Raw genomic sequence first — 20,658 nt, 5'->3', positions numbered from 1 at the left:
AACTTGATCTACAGATCCAATGTAATCCCAATCTAAATCCCAGCAACAAAATGATTCTAAAGTTTATACAGACAGGCAAAAGACCCAGAATAGCCAAGTCAATACTGAAGGACAAGATCAAAGTCAGAGGTGGGTGGTGCCTGGGTGGCTCCAACAGTTAAGTGTCCAGATTCTTGATTTTAGCTCAGGTCATGATCTCGTGAGATCAAGCCCCACATTGGGCTCTGCAATAAGAGCAAGGAGCCTGCTTAGGATTCTCCCTCTCCCTCTCTTTCTCTGCCTCTCACCCGCTCATCCTGTCTCTCTCAAAATAAACAAACTTAAAAAAACATACAAAAAACAGTGTGGTATTGCCAAAATAGACAAATCAATGTAAACAGAGAACCCAGAAATAGACCCACATGAATACAGTCAACTCATCTTTGACAAAAGAGCAAAAGCAATACAATGGAGCAAAGACAGTCTTTTCAACAAATGGTGTTGGCTCGTAGGTGGAATTTAAGGAACAAAACAGATGAACATAGGGGAAGAGAAGGAAAAATAAAGTAAGATAAAAAAGAGAGGGAGGCAGACCAAAGAGGCTATTACAGAGACAAACTGAGGGTCGATGGAGGAAAAGAGTGGGGGGGGGGGTGGAGGTGGGCTACATGGGTGATGGATGGGCATTAGGAGAGCACTTACTGGGATGAGCACTGGGTGTCATATGTAAGAGATGAATCATTAATTCTACTCCTGAAACCAATACTACACTATGTTAACTAACACGAATTTAAATTAAAAATAAAAGATAAATAATTTTTTAAAAAAGGCAAATGGTGTTGGAACTGGACATCCACATGCAAAAAAAAAGAATCTAGATCATACATCCTTCACAAAAAAATCAAGTAAAATGATTCCAGACCTAAATGTGAAATGCAAAACTATAAAACCCCTAGAAAATAACACAGGAGAAAACCTTGATGCCCTTGGGCATAATGTTACTACACCAAAGGCACGATCCACCAGGACCCATGAAAGAAGTAACTGTTAAGCTGGACTTAAAAAAAATTGAAATCTCTGTCCTGTGAAAGACGAAGTCAAGAGAACGACTGGGAGAAAATATTTGCAAAAGCACATGTCATAAAGGATAACTCTCCGAAATATACAGAGAATTCGTAACACTCAACAGTGAGAAAGCAAACAACCTGATTAAAAAATGGGCTAAAGATTTTAACAGACCAAAGAAGAGATATAGATGGCAAACAAGCTTATGAAAAGATGCTCCATGTATCAGTCATCAGGGAAATGCAAATTAAAACAAGGAGATACCCTTACACACCTATTAGAACAGCCGAAATCCAGAACACCAACACCAGCAAATGCCAGAAAGACAAGGAACAACAGGAGCTCTCAGTGTTGCTGGGAATGCCAACAGGACAGGCACTTTGGAAGACAGTTTGACAGTCTCTCATAAAACTAATCATACTCTTACCATAGGACCCAGCCACCACACTCCAAGGAGTTGAAAACTTATGTCCACACAAAACCCTGCGGATGTTTATACCAGCTTTATTCATAATTGCCAAAACTTAGAAGCAACTAAGATGGCCTTTAGTACATCAACAGACAAACCATGGTCCATCCAGACAGTGGAATATTAGTCATCACTAAAAAGAAAAGAGCTACCAAGCCATGAAATGACATTTTCACACCAAGAGTGCACCATAATGGGAACGAGGGACTCTGGGTGATGATGGTATGTCAGTTGTAAGAGAGGTACCACTCTGGTGGGGGGCACTGGTAGTTGGGGAGGCTATTCATGTTTGCGGGCAGGGGTTGTTGTATGAGAAAACTCCCTGTGCCTTCCTCTCAATCTGCTATGAACCTGAAACTGCTCTAAAAAAATTTAAACCTTAATTTAAAAACATTTTTTCTTCATAACAGAAAAGGTAGAATGGGTGGCCTGGGTTCAAGGGCTCCTGTTGCAGCATCTCTGGTGGCCATGCCCTCCATCATAAGCTCCCTCTGACTTCAAGCACAAGAGGCTCTACTTTCTAGACCATGTCAAGCTACCTCTCAGCTTCCTGTTTTCTTGGACATGGAACCTTCTCTTTTTTTCCCCAGAAACTCCTCGGGAATCCAAAAAGAACGAACTCAAGGTTAAGAACTCAGAATTCCACCTAGATGTGCGCACGCACCCCTGCTCAGTCCTGCCCAACTCCCCAGAGCCGCAGCCCCTTCCCCTCTCCTCCTTTCTCCCCAGGTATAAACAACAGGTTGGTTGAGTTTCACATTTATTTCAACTCTACACCCTTCACCAGACCAGAGAACACACAAGCACCAAAGCATATGAGAAAGCCTCAAGAAATCCACACATCCTGCCCATAATACTCTCCCCTACAGAGAAAACACTCTCCCAAACACAAATGTATCTTCATCACATCCACCCCAGCCCATCTGTGGTTTCTCAGCCATCTAGAAAGGATTTCTTTGTGTGTTTTTTCGTTTTCCTTTTTTTCCAGCTTTCTAAAAGCATTTAAATTGGAAAACTTAGGTTATATTTTAGGAACTTCTCTTAAAATCTTCAACAGAACTTCATAATCACCAAGAATACAGAATTTATCATTAGAAACATTTGGTAGGTAGTATTAAAAAGACTGGAAGGTGGACAGACAGGTAGGTAAGTAGGTGTTATGAGGTTCAGCTTTAGGGATCTGCTGTTTTCAGCTATTTGGGCCAAATGGAGATGGGAAAGAGAGTGGAGATGATCCTTCAAGCTACCTCTTCAGAACAAGGTCACAAAAATTAGAATATGCCTCCACATAACTCCTACTGCCACCCGTACTTTTTTTTTTTTTTTAGTTTATTTATTTATTTTGAGGGAGAGTGCAAGTGGGGAAGGGGCAGAGAGAGAGTGGGGGAGACAGAGAATCCCAAGTAGGCTCCATACCACCAACACAGAGCCCGGTACAGGGCTCGAACCCACGAACCATGAGGTCATGACCTGAGCCAAAGTTAGATGCTTAACCGAAAGTCAGATGCTTAACCGACGGAGCCCCTCAGGCCCCCCTGACCACCTGTAGTTTAAAAGGGCTTCCTATATAACAAGATATTAACAGATGCTTTAGATAAATACCAAAACACAAACTGCATTCTCTTACTTCTAGGTACAAGAGAAAAAGATTCTAGAAAGCTCAATTGTATCCCATGAAGCCAAAGTACACCAAAATATACCTGAGAGGTATAAGGGCAGCAGAGCTGGGACTCAAGTCAAGTGAAATTAATCAGAATACACTTCTAGGGGGCTGAGATTCTTCATCTAGGTTAAGTTTCTACCCAGAACTTGTTAGAAATGCACATTCTTAAGCCCCACCCCGAACCTACTGGAGCAGAAACTGGGGGTGGAGCCAAGCAATCTGTGTTTTTAACAAGCCCCCCAGGTGATTCTGATGCCAGCTCAGCTTGAATACAACGGAGCTAAAAAGAATGCCCACCTCTCCATGTATCCTTCCCTTTTCCATCTCAGCTGGTTTTCCAGCAGGACTCAGCTTCCCTTATGGGAAGTGATCACCACCAAAGTCTCCACCGTTACTACATAGCGCAGGGCAGTTTATCCCCATGAGACCCACTGCTCGGAGTGCACAGAGTATACAGAGTTTCAATGCAACTGAAAACTCTACTCAAGCCCTCTTCTTCCCTCAGAAAAACATGGGCCCAACTGGATCCTCACTGGTACTTGAACATTTTAAAAATCTCAGGAAACAGCTGTGTGTTAAGACCTGTGCAAAAGGACAATCTATTCAAATTTCAACTCCAGTGCCAGACAGGTATCAAAGCTTGGGAGGAGATACCAAAGAAGAACCTTGAGGGTGCTGACTCCACTAAGTCCAGGGAGACGGAAAACCCCTAAGCTGTTGGGGTGATGAATATGTTACAGAATTACATGGTGGTGACGGTGGCACAACTGTGTATATACTATACTAAAAACCTCTGAACCAGGGCGCCTGGGTGGCTCAGTCAGTTAAGTGTCCAGCTCTTGATTTCGCCTCTGGTCATGATCTCAGGGTTTGTGAGATGGAGCCCCGTGTTGGTCTCTGTGCTGACAGCGCAGAACCTGCTTGGCATTCTCTCTCTCTCCCTCTCTCTGCCCCTCCCCAGCTTGCGTGCATGCACGTGTGTGCGTAAGTGCACATTCTCCCTCTCAAAATAAATAAAAACATTTTAAAAAATAAATTAAAAAAGTAAAAGTCACTGAACCATATGTTTTAAAAATAAAGGATGATTAACAGTAAAAAATAAATAAACACATACCCCAGCTGGACCCAAGCCTGCCTTGAACGTCCTCCACTCCCAAACAACTCTGAAAGCAACAGTGATTGAGCCTCCAAAACTGGAGAACTGGGCTTGCAACATATCCTAGAAGGTGACTTAGCACGTTCGTGAAGACTGAATAGAGGCCAAGCAGGTGGCTCACCCAGCACTCAGCTGACAGGTGGCAGAGTCAAGACTAGACTAGATAGAACCAGTTCCTGTCAGTTCTGTACCCTTTCCAGGTATCAGTGGTCCCTGAGTTCACTACGAAAGTTTTCATTTCACATCTTAATTTAATATAACCTGAAAAAAATAAAACCTAAAAACCAATTTTTCTGGGGCGCCTGGGTGGCTCAGTCAGTTAAGCGTCCAACTTCGGCTCAGGTCATGATCTCGCGGTTTGTGAGTTCAAGCCCCACATCGGGCTCTGTGCTGACAGCTCAGAGCCTGGAGCCTGCTTCCGATTCTGTGTCTCGCTCTCTCTCTGCCCCTCCCCTGCTCACACTTTGTCTCTCTCTGTCTCAAAAATAAATTAAGAAACATTAAAAAAAAAAAAAAATCTTGGGGCGCCTGGGTGGCTCAGTCGGTTAAGCATCCGACTTCGGCTCAGGTCATGATCTTGCAGTTTGTGAGTTCAAGTCCCGCGTCGGGCTCTGTGCTGACAGCTCAGAGCCTGGAGCCTGCTTCAGATTCTGTGTTTCCTTCTCTCTCTGCCCCTCCCTGCTCATGCTCTGTCTCTCTCTGTCTCAAAAATAAATAAAACATTAAAAAAAAAAAATCTTTCTACCACACAGATCCACTGCTCAAGTTCGTGGTCTATGATTACAACTGCCTGGGTAGCCATTTAAGATGTTCTCAGGCTAATGAGAAAAAGCAGAAGTGAACTTCAGACTAAATCATGTATTTGTACCAAGGCCTAACAAGAGACTTCTAGAAATGCTTGCTGAGCAAAAATCAGTTTCTAAATAGTTCAACGGAGAGAGGGATGGGGTCACTGCAGGCCACGTGCCAAATTCAAAAGACCCTGCCTGAGAACACTCACTCTTACATTCATGTTGCAAGAGACTTTGTGTGTGTGTGTGTGTGTACATATGTATATATATATGTATATATATATATATATATACACGTGTATGTATATACATATATATGTATATACGTATATATATATATACACATACGTATATATATGAGTTTTATATCTGCACAAGAACTCCAAGAGTTCACAAATTTATACTGAGTTTTTTGCGTTTTTACCCATTTCATTCATTCAACAAATATTTATTGTACAGACTATGAGCCAAGTATTCTCCTAAATGCTACATTTTGAAATAATATTATATAATAAAAATCATTTGGATGAAAACTAAGGTAGGTCTGCAGGAATTTCCTTCCTTTAAAAAAAACTTCTTTAACATCTTATCCAAATATCATAAACATTACTCTAACTCTCTGCATGGAAGAGCTGCTTCTCCTGCCGTTCCTCAGAGCCAAACCCGCCTGCTTTGACCTCTCCTCACCTGTCGTGCCCCACAGATGTGGAAGGACATCTGCCCCCAGCATTTCAGTACATCCAATCTCCCTCTGCTACTCCCAATGCTAAACTGATACAGGCTGACTGATTTGCACACTCATTTGGATTCTGGTATCCATTCATCTCACCTCATACTACTAAGTTAAACAGAGGAATTATAGTTAGCCCAACTGCTACAAAATTGTCACATTTAATTTGACATCTGATGCCATACATTGTATTCAAAATTCAATGGCTTCCCTCTTAAAACTTCACTCTCTGTCATGGTCCCATCTGCACTTGCCTATCTGCATATTAACCAGGAGGGCCCTGCCTGGCCTCAGAGAATAACCTGAGAACATTTGAACTGTTCTCACAGCCAAAAGCTACACAAAACAAAGGCCAAGCTCAGGTTAACTAGCCTTCTGAGTCATCGATGAATACCTCACTCACTTTCCTAAGGCTAATGCTTTTCCTTTGAGCTCCCATCATGGAAGTCTGAAGGGTGCTCAATGATCCCCCCCCCCCAAAATGTGGATCTATATTTCAAAAAGACAACATATATATTCACTAGGAAAACCAATCATTGCAAAAATTACAGCCCTAAATGTATGATTCTATAAGGTATACAAAAGAAAAATTAAAATACAAAAAACACTCAAGAATATATGCGAACACAAAAAAAAAATGAGCAAAGGAATTTTGAAAAGGTGGCTTCTAATTAAAATTAAACAACTGAAATGAAGTAGAAAATCATAAACCTCAGTCTTAAAGCCTATTTTCCTGACCTGAATATAAAAAATTGAAGGAAACAAAAAATACTCAGGACTTAAAAGTGTCATTCTCTCCCTATAAAGGGACCCCTCAGGTTCCTTGGCCTGAGTTAGAATGCACCAGTCTGTAGCTATAGGCTCTCTACCGACATTTTAGGATTAAAGAAGACACATTTTATATGAAGATCTCTGAAGCTACCACCAACTTAAAAACCTTCGATGCAACTTTAAGATCAGTACAAACTAGAACTCCACTTTGCTTACTCTAGAGAAACTCTGCATTAGAGGAAAAACAAAAGAAAGAGCATTAATAGTTCAAAAATAGTAGCAAGCAAAAGCGGTTTGAACATTTAAGGAGAACATTCTCATTATAAAAGGTTTGTTGGTGTGGCATTAGTTTGGCTTTGGAAGAATGCCATCTGAAATCCAGACCCAGCGACAGGCCGGGGGGGGGGGGGGGGGGGGATGCAGTAGGTATATTTTAAGTCAAACAGCTAATTAATGACTAAACAAAAGAAATTTCAGTCTGGACAACATACACAGAGTACTAATATGTGTAATTACGAATAGTCATTTGTGCAATCAGAAAGTTACATTAGCATAATTATTTCTGGCTCTGGGCCTTAAAAATATTAACTTAAAATGTAGAAACCTTATAATAGCGCACCTAATGAAGATGTGAATACCAAAACTGATTATGAAATAAGAGCTGGTTCTTTAACAAATTTGCTCTGTTTAAATGCATTCCTTCTCTCCTGCCCTGGATATAAAAATCAAAACTAACCCTCAAGTTACACACAGATTCAAAATTTCTACTTGTAATATTTTTTTCCATTATCCGGAGCCTACATATTAATATTCATTAAGACTCAAAACTACTTCCCTAGGAAAGGGGTGCTATTTAAAAAAAAAAAAAAAAAAAAAAAACTTCATACAAACACACATTGAGTTTATATATAATACTTAAGGATGTGAATAAAGAAAGAAGCCAAACAATTTTAGAAAACAAGAAGATTAGAAGTCACTAAACAGCTCGCAAGATCTTGAGAAAGTCTATTTGAAATTATTCTTTGGGACCGAACTGTAGACAGAACAGGCTCCGAAAGCAGGCTGCAAGGTTAAATTCCCAAGTCCACCACTCTTGGGCACATTACTTAACATCTCTGTGGCTCAAATCTCCTCATCGATACCGTAAGGATAATCACATAACCTGCCTCACAGGATGAATTCAAGGAGTAAATGCGATTATTCACATCAAGGACCCACCAGTGCCTCGCACACGATAGATGCTGGCTCAATGCTGGTTGCCATAATTACTGCCACCATCATCATCATCATCATCATCATCATCATCATCATCATCCCTCCTCTGTCACCTGCAAGAACCTGAGCAAAGGGTGTGTGTGGCTGAGAAAGCACAGTCCAAAACTGATTTGTTTTTAGACACAACATTTGTTTTGCAATTGCAAGTAACATTCAAGAAGGGCAGGAGCTTTTACCTATTCCAATGCAGTAAGAAAGGTTAAAGTAGCTTAGTTGGACCTCCCTACCTTCTGGTAGTCTTCCTTTTTAGTGACTTTCACTTCACAAATATTTGCACATGAACCCACAAGATGAATCCTATGTTAACTCTTTTTACTCCAAAAGTAAATTACAGAATGGATTTGCCAAGTACACTAATGTGGTTAAGAGTTATGGGTCTTTGATTAAAAGCCAAGACAACACACAACAGAATGAACATTCCTACGAGTTAGTAAACAATATACAAGAAATTAAGCTCGAAGAGAGATGGGCCCTTGCAAGTGTGCTATCTTGACCAAATTAGTCAACCACTTTTTACCAACATACCCTCAACGGTAAAAGGAAATACTGCATTATCTTGTAATGTTATTATACGGCTTAGAAATAATTACACACGGTGCCAGCCACCAGCAAGGAACACAGGCTCGATAAATGGCAACATCTGAATGGGCACAACCTTACTCTCCCTCTCGCAACAAATACGCGGCACACAGTACAGAAGTTGGGTTTGCTCAAATAATCACCAATATTGCAACACCGACGTGAGTAAAGGAATCTCTCAAAAGTACGGAGGAGTCCCATCATGCCCAGGACGTGCACTGCACACACCCAGCAGAGAGCAAGCGCGGGCGACAGGGACACCTGGTACAGGCAACTCCGGCCGCCAGGCTGCCGTGCATACGGGCCGCACAGGGACCTGGAAAACAGGGATCGGCCGTGCTCTCCGCCACTCTCCCTCCCTCCAGCCTCTCCCAGTGGGGGCGCTTCATCCCAGGCAAGGGGGATCTAAAGCAGTTTTTGTACAATACCACTCCTAAATACAAGCTTCTTCACTGAGTCCTCCACCAAAACACAGCAACCTATTCCAACCCCAGAGGGAAACGGGCCCCTGCTAATGGCAGGATGGCTACACTTTATGAGCGACTCGAGAGGCCCCACGGGCAATTCTGACTAAGCGTGCCTCTGCCGTACACAGGGCCTACAGCCCCAATGAGAGTCAAGTCCACAAAGTACACCTCCATCGGGTCCAGTGTCAGCGTGCAGGCTGGCAGGCTGAAGAGTATAGGGAAATGCCAGTACCAAGCTAGATCAAAGGAGGCGCTTTAACACAAGTACTGACTGTTTTGTTCCTATCAGCCAAGCCAGTTAAAAAAAAAAAAAAAAAAAAAAAAAAAAAAAAGGCAGGTTACCATCCCCACATAACACTGCAGAATTAAGGACTCCTAAGACTTCAGCTGTCACTCCAAGATTCCCCTATTTTTCCCAAAGCCAAAAATAAACAAGAAAGAAAGCCGATGTCCTCTGCATTGAAATGAAATATGGGCCAACCTTTAAAGTCCGTTCTCTCGTAAGAGTGTTTGTCGGTGTTGAGCTGACACAGAACTGAGAGAACAATGGGTCACGAGGGAAGAGGGTGCGCGCCTCGACCCCTGTGGGCTGAGCCACCCCTGCTGCCTCCAGCCACCCTTGGGACCACGCTTTGTTCACTGGTGTTTTCAGCAGCAGTGACAGCGTGCGTGAACCATCCGCAGGTCTCAGAGCCCCCAGGTGTACGTTTCGCCAGAGAGGGGACCATGGTCTCCCCGCTAGACGGCGGACTTTCACAACACTGTGGTCTCCGAGGAGCAATGGGGGCCAGCGTCCTAGAAGGAAATACAGAAGAGCTCTGTATTTTCCTTTTAAGCTCATCATCGACAAAAATTGTTTGTTATGTATTTTATAACGGATCTGAAGTAAGAGTCGAGTGGAATGTGTCAACCACCGGAGGTAAATAAACATGAAAGCGAAGGCCTGTGCACAGATCCAGTCTACCAAGTGGGCTTCGGCTAACCGTGACTCCAGCTTCAGAAGACCCTTAAGACCACGAATTTTAATTAAGCACTTGCTGGTTCTGGTTTCAAATATAATTTCAAAACGTAATTAAAAATAAATTGCCAATTTCACGTAAAACGTAATATGGAAGAAATACATACCAATTACATGTTTTATTTCATTTCTAAATAAACTGGAGATAATGTATAATGGTATGGTAGCAGATCCATGTTGCAGGGAGAACTAAGAAACATATTGAGGTTTTAAATAATTCATGACCTAGTTATGACCTACTGAACAGTTCCCAAATCATACTATTTTGTTTAGAGAGTAATGATCTATGATTAAGACTAATTTTCAGCATATTTACTTCGTTTTCACGTTTACAATACTTAATCAATGACTGATTAAAACAACAGGCCTCTAAACTGGCTAATGTTTGTCAAGGTAACAGTGTTCTGTCTAAGGGGGAAATATAATTTATGCAAATAATCAAAATATACGTACCTCAAAAGAAATTTAAAATCAGTGGAGACAAGGAAACAAAGCTATGAGGGTCTAGCGAGTATTTAAATCTGTACACTGGAGTAAGTAGAGAGACTCTCACCCACAGAACCTCTTAAAACTCAAAATAAAAGCACTCTGGGTCAAGAAGTTAGAGCAAAATAATCTTGCAAAAGAAGGTAAACAGGCAGCACTATTTGTCTTATGTCTTTTAACAAAACCGAGAGCCCAATACAGAGGGTGCGTATTTAACTTAACTTGGAAGTGAACGCCGAACCAGCAACACAAACTGACTTAGAGCAAGGTTGGAAAACGAGTAATCACAGCCATCTGAATCAAAGGAATACAATTCCCAAACTGAGGGACACATACCCAGCTCTCATCCAGTAACAATGAATGGGTATTACCCTACCTAAATTGAAATACTCGGATTTCAAAATAAGAAAGATGACAAAGGGATCCATGCCTAATATCAAGACTCCCAGACAAGATTCACCAAAAAAAGAAACCTCATCCGAGAAGATCCTTTCATTCATTCTCCTTTACCAGATCTTCTAATTGGACGCCAAATATACAATCTACCATACGGCCTCCGTTCTCAATAAGAATTCCTATCATTAAGGTAAACCCATTAATTCTCCATGCAAACCCTTCATCACAGAGGACTGGGAGCTGTTTTGCTAATAAGAAACCTGCCCTTCCCACAGAAACTTCACATTGTCAAGACACTGCATGTTCTATGGAACACTGGGGCTGTATCTTTATTAATTCATGACGACATAAGAACTAGTGTTTAACTGAGATGCAAGCAGAGTTAACCACCAAATGCAAAAGCCGCCAAAATGCAAGAAAACACAAATACAGTAGCTCGTGCTACCTTACTTAGTAAGTCAGCGTGCACGTTAGATTTTTCAACACAAGCCAAGCAGATTAGAGACCGTTCAAGAAACATGTTGGTTTCTGTTAAACCCAGATAAAATATTCTTCTCATTTACAACTTCCTAGTTCAGTATTTTGATTTTAAAGCTAATAAAAAGTAGTACTATGCAAAATGACCTAACAATTTTGCCCTTAATATAATTATACCCCTAAAAATAGAAATTTATCTACCTCATTAGTGTTCCAACGGTGCCTCTCTTTGGGTAAACTTGAACATTTCGGCAGACATTCAAGCAGCTTTTTCGGTAAAAAGATTTTTACATGACTACTATTGCTGTTCCCATGATCATCTATAAAGAAGAAAACAATAGATTCAGAGAAAATAATAGAGAAAATCTCCTTTTAAGTATACTGGCAAGGTCAGAAATGGCAGCTTAGTTTGGTCACTGTGAGACCAAGAGCACCATCCCTCTTGGTTAGCAACGCTCATTTACACACTGATCAGATAGGTGGCAGCAGGAATCTGGTCAAGAGGCTCTAACGTAAGATCGAGCTTTTGCTCCGTGACAAGCGAAGAACAGGGAATATCCCAGCAGCTGCCCATAACCAGAACATTACTTTTAAAGGTTCTCCCACCAGGTTTCCATGAAGTACATGCAAATTGCAAAAGGAGTTAACCTCACAAAACCCTGAAAACTTCTACTAACCAGTTGAAAAAGTTTTAAGTGTTTTAGGGAAGAGGAATTAGAATAAAATATGACTATTTTATTCATAAACTAATACTACTTCATCCCCTTGAATACAAATGAGACTTATCCTTTCAAAAGCAAATTACAAATCTTATCAATATAAAGACTCTAAGCTACAGTTAGCTACCTAGGTAAATACAGAGGCTGGTCCTTCTAGCCTAAATCTAAAAACATACCATCTTAATTAACTTGATTTACATATACATATCTATTTAATTAATGTCTTTCATCAAAAAGTAACTCTTCTAAATCAGTGATAGAAAAGTTCATTACTTTCAGACAAGACGGTATGTCTGACTATCTGATAATCAGTCTCCCAGATACTTTATAGAAGAGATCATTTCCTTTATGTATTATTTCATTCATTCATTCATTCACAGATCATTTCTTGTTTCATTCCCGTAACAAAAGTCTCTTCGCCTGGCTCAAAATTTCTTGCCCATTCTGGCACGTTTAGGTCAAAGTTTCAAACTACCCAGTCTGGTTTCTGTTTTTTGTTTTTTGTTTTTTTTAATGCAAAATGGAAGCCCCAATATCCAAAGAGTGCAATGCATAACCAGGTACTAGGAGCAATACATTAAAATACTAAAGACTGAATTTGCTCCAGAAAGTCATAGTTAAAATAACTTATTCTGATACTAAAAGGTATAAACTGAACTCCAAATCAAGAGTCCAGAATTCTGACCCAGTTCTGCTACTTTCTAATTGTGTGACCTTGGGTAAGTTACTTAATATCATCGGTTTTCTAAATCAAGGAGAATTAAGTAATCTCCAATTCTCCTCCAGGCATAAATCCCTAGGAAATTTACTGTCATTCAATAAATTTAAATGCCTTACAACTAAAAAACTTTATATAGGCATACAGGAACTAGTTAATAATATTAAAAGTGAAATACAACAATATATTTTTCCAGTCATTTCCTGTAATTCTGTTTAGCATAGCCTATTTTTTGAACACATCAAAACCATAAAAGAATAAAAAACTTTCCACCGTCACAATAAAATCCTCTCCAAACATTTTTCATCTGATTAAGACATTTCTTCTCAAGGAAAAGATCTTAACAGAAAAATATTGGGCACAGAAAGAATTTGAAAAAATTTACTACATCACATGGAAATATTTTAAAGGGAGGAACTTAAGAGAATTTTAGCGTACTAAATCTTTTTTGGTCCATGAACTACACAACCAATTGAATTATAATGCCCAATCCTCTATTTCTATAAGCAGTATAAGAGCTTGAAAAACTTAAAAGCTGACGGCTTTTAAGAATCCAAAATTTTAAGAGCAAAATAAAATTAAACTTTAAAAAAATCTTGCTATGAAATCAGAAAACGAAGTGTTCGACTGAGAGAATGTTCATAGAAAGTTCTTTATTAATTACCCACTATAAACCGGTGTAATGCTATGCGCTTATGCATGCTCCCTGCACTTCATCCTCCCGAGGGAGGCACCATGGGCCATAAAACTTTAAAGCGCAGAATACCAAATCACATGAGCCTTCACCTCCCTTCTCTCTTCCCCTAAAGTGGTTTTATTCTCGTTTTCTAAAAAAATCTCCCATGATGTGTACAATTCTGAAAGCAGAGTGAAATTCTAAAATCTATACTCAATTCAAATAGTCCCCATTTATCGGATGCCTTTTATGCAAACAGTACTACCCTCAGTACTCAATCAGCAGGCTTACTCTGAACTGTATGGGACTAGTCATATCTCTGAGAAAACTATTATTTAAAGGATAATTCTGAACAATAATGAACATAGTATTAAACCCCGGCTTCTATTTTTATGTTTGTGATCACAACCTGAGGTTAATTATCTATTCTTTTAAGCCTCCTTGAGGGACCCAGCTGTCCTGTGGCTATAAAACATATGAGTGTGTGTGTGTGTGTGTGTGTGTGTGTGTGTGCACGCTCCTACCTATGTGTATACACATGCATGTACACACAGACAGGTGTGTGCTGCTGCCTGCGTGTACATGTGTGTCCGTCCACACATGTAGGTATACACACGTGTGTGTGCATACACGTGGGATGAGAGAAAAGAGATACTCTTCTCAACAGCACAACTAACTGCCACAGAAAACGCTTCTGTCTTCCACTCTGATACCAAATCAGGCAGCGGTGAATCGGCCCAAAGGCTTTTAAAGAGGAAAAGGAGAATGGCTGTGTAAGCACGGTCTCAATCACGATTCCAAATATAGCATTTTATGGGGATGTGCAGCCATGGGTTCAAAAGGAAGAGGAGTATGACAGGCCAATGGGTTCCCCTTAATCAGTTTTTAAACTGTGCTATTTCCAGAATTTTAGGTTCCTGCCGAATATAAATTGGATGTTTTTTAGAAACACAACAATGGGTAAATTTTCCCACTGTGCATTATGAAGATGGCAATTTTAATACTGGGTAAAGAATATTAGGAACTCAAATAGGCAGAATCTTGAAACTCATATTTTCAAATTTCGTTTTTTCTGGTTATAGTGTGATGAAGAGTAACTGCTTTTACAGGAAAAGAACTGCTCACGTGGCTAAACTGTATAACTGTGTTTTTCAATTAAAAGCGGCTTTTTAGTGTGTTTGGAATGCCTATGCAGGATACAATAATTAGATAAGTACATGTGCCAGTTTTCAAATCTCCACGTCAGTACTAAGACTGTAACAGAATCTTGAGTTAACGGTAAAAGTAAGGTTTACACCGGTTTCAGCTCCATCTCAGCATTTAATCCAAATCGTTAAACTTTGACACTGCAAAATGGAAGTGTCAACCAAATACGGTACAACATTTCATTATCATTATCTGGCAAAATATGCGTGTATGATATATGACTTCGCAAAATAATTTTCTAACCTACTTCACAATAAAAATAACTAGTGAAGCTCTTGAAATTGACAGATGATGTGCCTGGCTGACAGCTATAATTCTAGAGAATGAACCATCTTTTCCAGACAACCTTCAAATATTTTCCAAACAATAATTTTAGAGGCACAGTATAATTTAACTAAAACTCTCTAAAATGTGCGAAAATGCTCATTCGCTTAATTAGGCAAAAAGTGGAATTCTTGTTTTCATGTTTTATTTCTAAAAGCTGAAAGTCACATCACCAAATCCTTTCCAAAGATATGTATTTGAACTCTCTCCTTGGAACACATTTTGGCTTCTGCAAGGGAAATTGTAACTACATTAACTCTAACCTGGAAATGATAACATCCATTTTATTTTGATTCATAATTAATAAAAATTAAGTAATTTTGGTGAATAATTATGAACACAGTTATTCAATCAAGTTGATTATGATTAATCTCTCAACCTCTAGACCAAACTGTTCAAAATTAGTTGGTATAACAGTGAACCCAATTCCTAAATCTTATTGGGAATATATTTGATCAACAACTTGGAGTGGTAAAATTAAAAGGAAGCTCTACAATGTTTCTGTTCTGCTCTAATTATTATGTGCTTAGATTTAATTAGTAGGAAAGGAACTGATTCCAGAAAACATAAGCACATATTGTTATATTCAAGTCAGCACAGCGCTCACAGTAGCAAATACCACCGTTAGTAACCTAAGACCTTCAAATCATTACTCATCCAAAATAAATATTAATTAAGCACCAATGTGCTTAATTATGTGCCAAGCATCGGTATGATATCTCTCTAAAAGAAATTCTCCAAAATGAACTGAACTCAGTTGTAATTATCCGAAAGACTTTCTAAAGTTGAAAAAAAACAATAAAGTTTTGTTTTGTTTTGAAGAAAACATACCTAATGTTGCTATTTAACAACCCCATTCCTCTTCTTCAAGTGTGTGATCATCACATCTTACCCTTTCTTTTTTTAGGCGGCCCAGATTTACCCTCTCCCTGTCAATCACACTGCCAAAATCTCTGGTCCAGGTTTAGGTCAACTCCTAACTCGGGTTCAATAAACTTCTCACTATTCAGCTGCATTTACATTTTCCATTTAAAAATATGCGAACGGAGGCCAATAAAGTGGGAGCACAGGAGGTTTGCAATCGACTGCTTCAATTTGGGTTTTGGGGCATTCTCTCCTGCTTCATTCCATTCCATTCCATTCCATTCCATTCCATTTCATTTCAATTTGAGCTACATGTGATCAAATAAACTTATTTTCTACTATTTATTCAGAAGTAAACATTTGTGGGACTCTATGTCAGAAAGAATTTTACATTGTGTTCTCTCATTTAATTTCCACAATGACCCACCAGGGCATAATTACTCCCATTTTCCAGATGAAGAACCCGAGGTTCAGATTAGCTTGCCCAGGAGCCGCAGCTAGTAAGTGACTCAGTGTGGCTTTTCCCACAGTAGCACGCGGCTACTCGAAGTCACGGGAAATGGACACTAGAATTCTAAAACTGTTGTATTAGTATCTAACATTTGCAGAGTGTTTTGAATTTCCCATGTGATTAAACCCTTTGCCTTTTTGAACCCCCACAGAAACTTTACGAAGGGAGTACTGTTTTGCTACCCCCAGAAGGATTAAGTAACTCATCTAAGATCACACAGCAAGTTAAAGGCAGAACCCAGGTCTCCTGAGGCCTGGTCACAGGCTATTTCCACTGCACTACGAGGATGGAATCACTCTCACTGCCAAGCCCACCCCTTCCTGTAAGTCAAAAGCTTTTCGAATCCTACCTTCTAGAGGTGGCACGGTGTTGAGAACACAGTAGGTGCTAGTTCCGCAGAATACACTTTGGGAAACGCTCTAAGGAAACAGAAAATAAAATGTAAAACTAATCTTTGAAAAAGATATATACTGGCTCTTCTGTGATATTCCTGCCAAAGATGCAAAACCTGAATCTAATCATGAGGAAACATCAAACAAATCCAAATTGAGGAACATTCCACAAAATGACTGGCCTGTAATCTTCAAGAGCGTCAAGGTCATGAGAGTCAGAAAGGACTGAGAACTGTTCTGTAGCAAAGGGGTCTGAGGAGACAACACAGTATGGACCAGGGTTCGGACTGGACCTTTCTCTACAAAGGTCACTGCAGGGTCACCTGGCACAGCTGCAGGAGCATCTGAGGATCAGAGGGTAGAAATGTCCCAGTGTTAATTTCCTGATTTTGATCACTACATAGTGGTTACAGAGGAGAATGCGCTCATTTGCAGAAAATACAGAAGCAAGTATTTGAGGATGATGAAACGCATCAGCAACTTATTCTCACACAGTTCAGGGGGAAAAGAACTCTTTTGCACTACACCTGCAATTTTTCTGTAGGCTTAAGAGTGTTTCAAAATTTAAATTACACGTGTGTAAAAAAAGATACAGGCTGGTGAGCACACACTATGTGTATAATTTTTTTAATAGGGACCATATGTGCTGCACAGACAGGAAACGTTTGCTAAGAAGAACCAATGCCATATTCATTTTGCAGTTACAATGCGAACCATCTCCCAACAGTGAGCCCGACCCCCAACTCATTTGGAAGGACCTAAGGAGTCCAGCTAACAGTGTGGCAGGTGCAGTGAGTCAGGAGGAAGTTGGAAGACCACGTCTCTGCTCTCAGGCTGCTTCATGTAGATAAAATTACAGTTTTCATGTAAGGAAAACTATGTAACAGTAACTTTTTAAAAAGGAAAAAATTTCTGTGAGTCTTGCCAGTCAATTATTTCGGTCCTAAAAATATCCTTCTTCGGTTACAGTATTAAATAAGTTTTTAGATTATTCATCCTGCATTATAAACCACATATTTATATACTTAGAAAACCAAGGACAGTTTATAAGTTCAGCAACCACCCTTAACATCTTATATTTAAAATGTGAAAAGCTCAGTTCTCTCACTTGCCAGCTACCCTTGGGAAAGTAAACTAACATCTGCATGACCTCATCACAAAGGGCAGTGACGGAGCCTCTCACCTCTCTCGCAGGGTTGCCCGGGAAACTTACATGGGGTGATGCGTACAAAAGTGTTTTAAATTCAAAACTACGACACAAATATGAAGCGCTATTGTTTCTGTGTTTATTAAGAATAATCTGTAACAATGTTAACACTTTCTAAGAACTGACCAGTTGCCTCAATTGTGGGGGGGGGGGGGGCAAAGAGAGCGTTGAAATCTGACTAAACTCGACCTCTGTGAATTTTCAATTTCTCTCCTTATACAAACGATCAAATGGTTCACCAGAGATGAGGTCTTTCTCCACAGTGTGACTGCTAGCAAACAGAATAACCATCAGCTCCCTACTTTACTGTTTCTAGAAAATTCTCGATCCAGGACTTTTACCGTCCCTTCCTCTGTTTGATTTAATCAACAATGGTACCTACTGATTAGCAACCTGTGGTAACACAGGGATTCTCCCCATACACTATCAACTAAGCTCAGAATTCACGCATCCTTTGGAAAAACCAACATTCATCTCTTCCCGTGACTGTGACTGTGGAATTACGGGGCATTATAAGGAGTGGCTGATGTAAAAGCCAGCAGCAGTCTGACTTCGAGTAACATCTGCAAGAGCCGCCAGCCACAGCCTTCTAACCACATAACGCAACCTCTCATCTTAATGTTTCAGAATGGAAACTTGAAATTTTATGATGTTAAAAAGAATGCCTTACATTCAAAGCTTAACATTTTCTGGCTTCCTGTTACCAAAAACAGATAGTATAAGTTTACACTTAACAAGACACCTTAACAACGGTCTGAGTGTCAAAAGATCCAAAAATTACTAATGTACAGTGGGATGCACTAATGAATGGCTTCATAAAAAAGGGCTTTTACATGCACCTAACTTCAAAGTTCGACAATAGGTAAATGAGCAGTAAAATGTACCAAATAACTAATAAGAAAAATTAAACACTAAAAAAGGAAAAAGTAACAGAAATACCACGAACAGTCAACCATGATTTCTCTTCAGCACTGGCATAATGAAGTCTTAATAGTTAACCAGAAAAGAAACTCCTTCACAAACACTGAGAGTGAAATCAAGTCATTCTATCCTCAAAAACGCTGGGTGCTCAAGGGAAAGAAGCTAAATCACAAGAAAACTTCCATGAGAAATGGCTACCTGACACTGAAGACCCACAGGCCAGACTCCAGGCGAGGCACTTTCATTCCACGGACCCTTACAAGGATTTCTAAAGCCTGTTCACAGCACAAAGCCAGAGGTGGCTCTGGGAGGAAGGAGCACCGGTCTGAGGGTCTGACTGTATCCCAGTCCCACAAACTGCTGAGGTCCAAAGCAAACGGCTGGCCTCTCTGTCCCCAGGACAATGCTCTAAGTGCAAAACCACAAGTTCAAGGGCAGACAGATCTGGGTCCAAGTCCGCCCTCAGCTGCCCGTCTCCATGCTGCCTGCCCTTCCTGGCTGACTCCAGCTCAACCGTCAAGAAGCCTTCCAATGACCGAGTTAGGCAGCCTTGCCGGTGCCATCCGAGCAGCCCGCGTTTCCCTCTCTGTAACTCCTTCTACTTGTTCTGCAATTATTAAAGGAGCACCTAATGTGTACCAGACATTGTCCTAGGAGCTGGGACCTAGCAGTGAACAAGACAGACGAAGACAAAGGTCCTACCCTTGTGGGGTACCAGCCCGTGGGGGAAGGGGGGAGGGGGGGGTAGTGTGGTAAATGTCATGGATATAAAATGGATGGTGTGCTACAGTGAGAAATCAGGTAGGGAAGACACCATTTCTGAACGTGCATCCACACGTGGAGTACAAGGCCTCCTTGACTGAAGCATCAGGAAAGCTGGCTTCTCTCAACAACCAGATGAGCGGCTCTTAGCATGACTGCATGTCGGTAGTCCAGGGAGAGTTTCTGAATGCTGATACACAGGCTGTAACCCTGACCAGGTTACGTTGGAACACGTAGGGCTGGGACCTAGGCATCAGTATTTTCTGAAGGTTCCCAAGTGATCCCAAGATGTATGCAAGGATGGGAACCACTGAGATAAACCAGCAATGTGACTCTGGGCAACTCGCTACTTTAATCAGCTTCCTCAGGAGCAAAAAAGGGGTTGACCTTCAACAGAGCATCTCCAACTCTCATGTGCACGCAGGTCACCTGAGGGCCTTGTTAAAATGCAGGTTCTGATTCACAGGTCTGAGTGTGGCCCTGTGACACTGTGCTTCTAAGAGGCCCCCAGGCAATGCCCATGCCATGATTCAGGGCCATACCTTGAGTATCAGGAAGCAGATGGTCTAAAAGATCAGGAATTGGCTTGAAAAGATCCTTCCAGTCCTAACGTTCCTCCAGAATTCTATGAATTCCCAACAGACTAAAAAAGCATGGCTGTCTGTTAACACAAACTATAATAAAAAACCATTCCAGTAAATCCAAGCAAGACAATTAAAAGAAACTACAGGGATAGTGTCCGGCATCTCCAGAAGTACCCAAGAGGGGAGACACAGAAGCTCTATAAAATGTATTCCCTGACTTCAGAAAGTACTCTATCAAGTTGCAGATGATACTAAAAAAAATGTAATGAAAAAATAATACATGATTTATTAAGGGCTAAAATGAGCAGATGGTGGCAGTACAGAAACTCAGTAACTCTCTGTGTACCAAGCACAAGGTCTTTGGAGGCATGGGCTCCCTTGAGAGAACCTAGGTCAGGGTGTGACACATACTTTTTGGATGCTGGAATAAATTAAGCAAAATGCTACATAAG

At 40.5% G+C, this 20,658-nt stretch overlaps 1 protein-coding gene across 1 annotated transcript in view; it reads right to left on the bottom strand.

Moving 5' to 3' along the window:
- Positions 1-20,658, bottom strand: part of LOC115522346 (calmodulin-binding transcription activator 1-like) — an 82,858-nt gene that overhangs the window by 37,201 nt on the left and 24,999 nt on the right. The window contains exons 2-3 of the mRNA XM_030328147.1: positions 16,690-16,759; positions 11,524-11,642 (exon numbers count right to left, since the gene is read on the bottom strand). Of these exons, the coding sequence (XP_030184007.1) occupies positions 11,524-11,642; positions 16,690-16,759 (189 nt within the window). The remainder of the gene's footprint in view (positions 1-11,523; positions 11,643-16,689; positions 16,760-20,658) is intronic.

This window comes from Lynx canadensis, chromosome C1 (genome assembly GCF_007474595.2).
Source record: "Lynx canadensis isolate LIC74 chromosome C1, mLynCan4.pri.v2, whole genome shotgun sequence".
Lineage (NCBI taxonomy): Eukaryota > Metazoa > Chordata > Mammalia > Carnivora > Felidae > Lynx > Lynx canadensis.
This window is presented reverse-complemented; position numbering and strand designations above follow the sequence as displayed.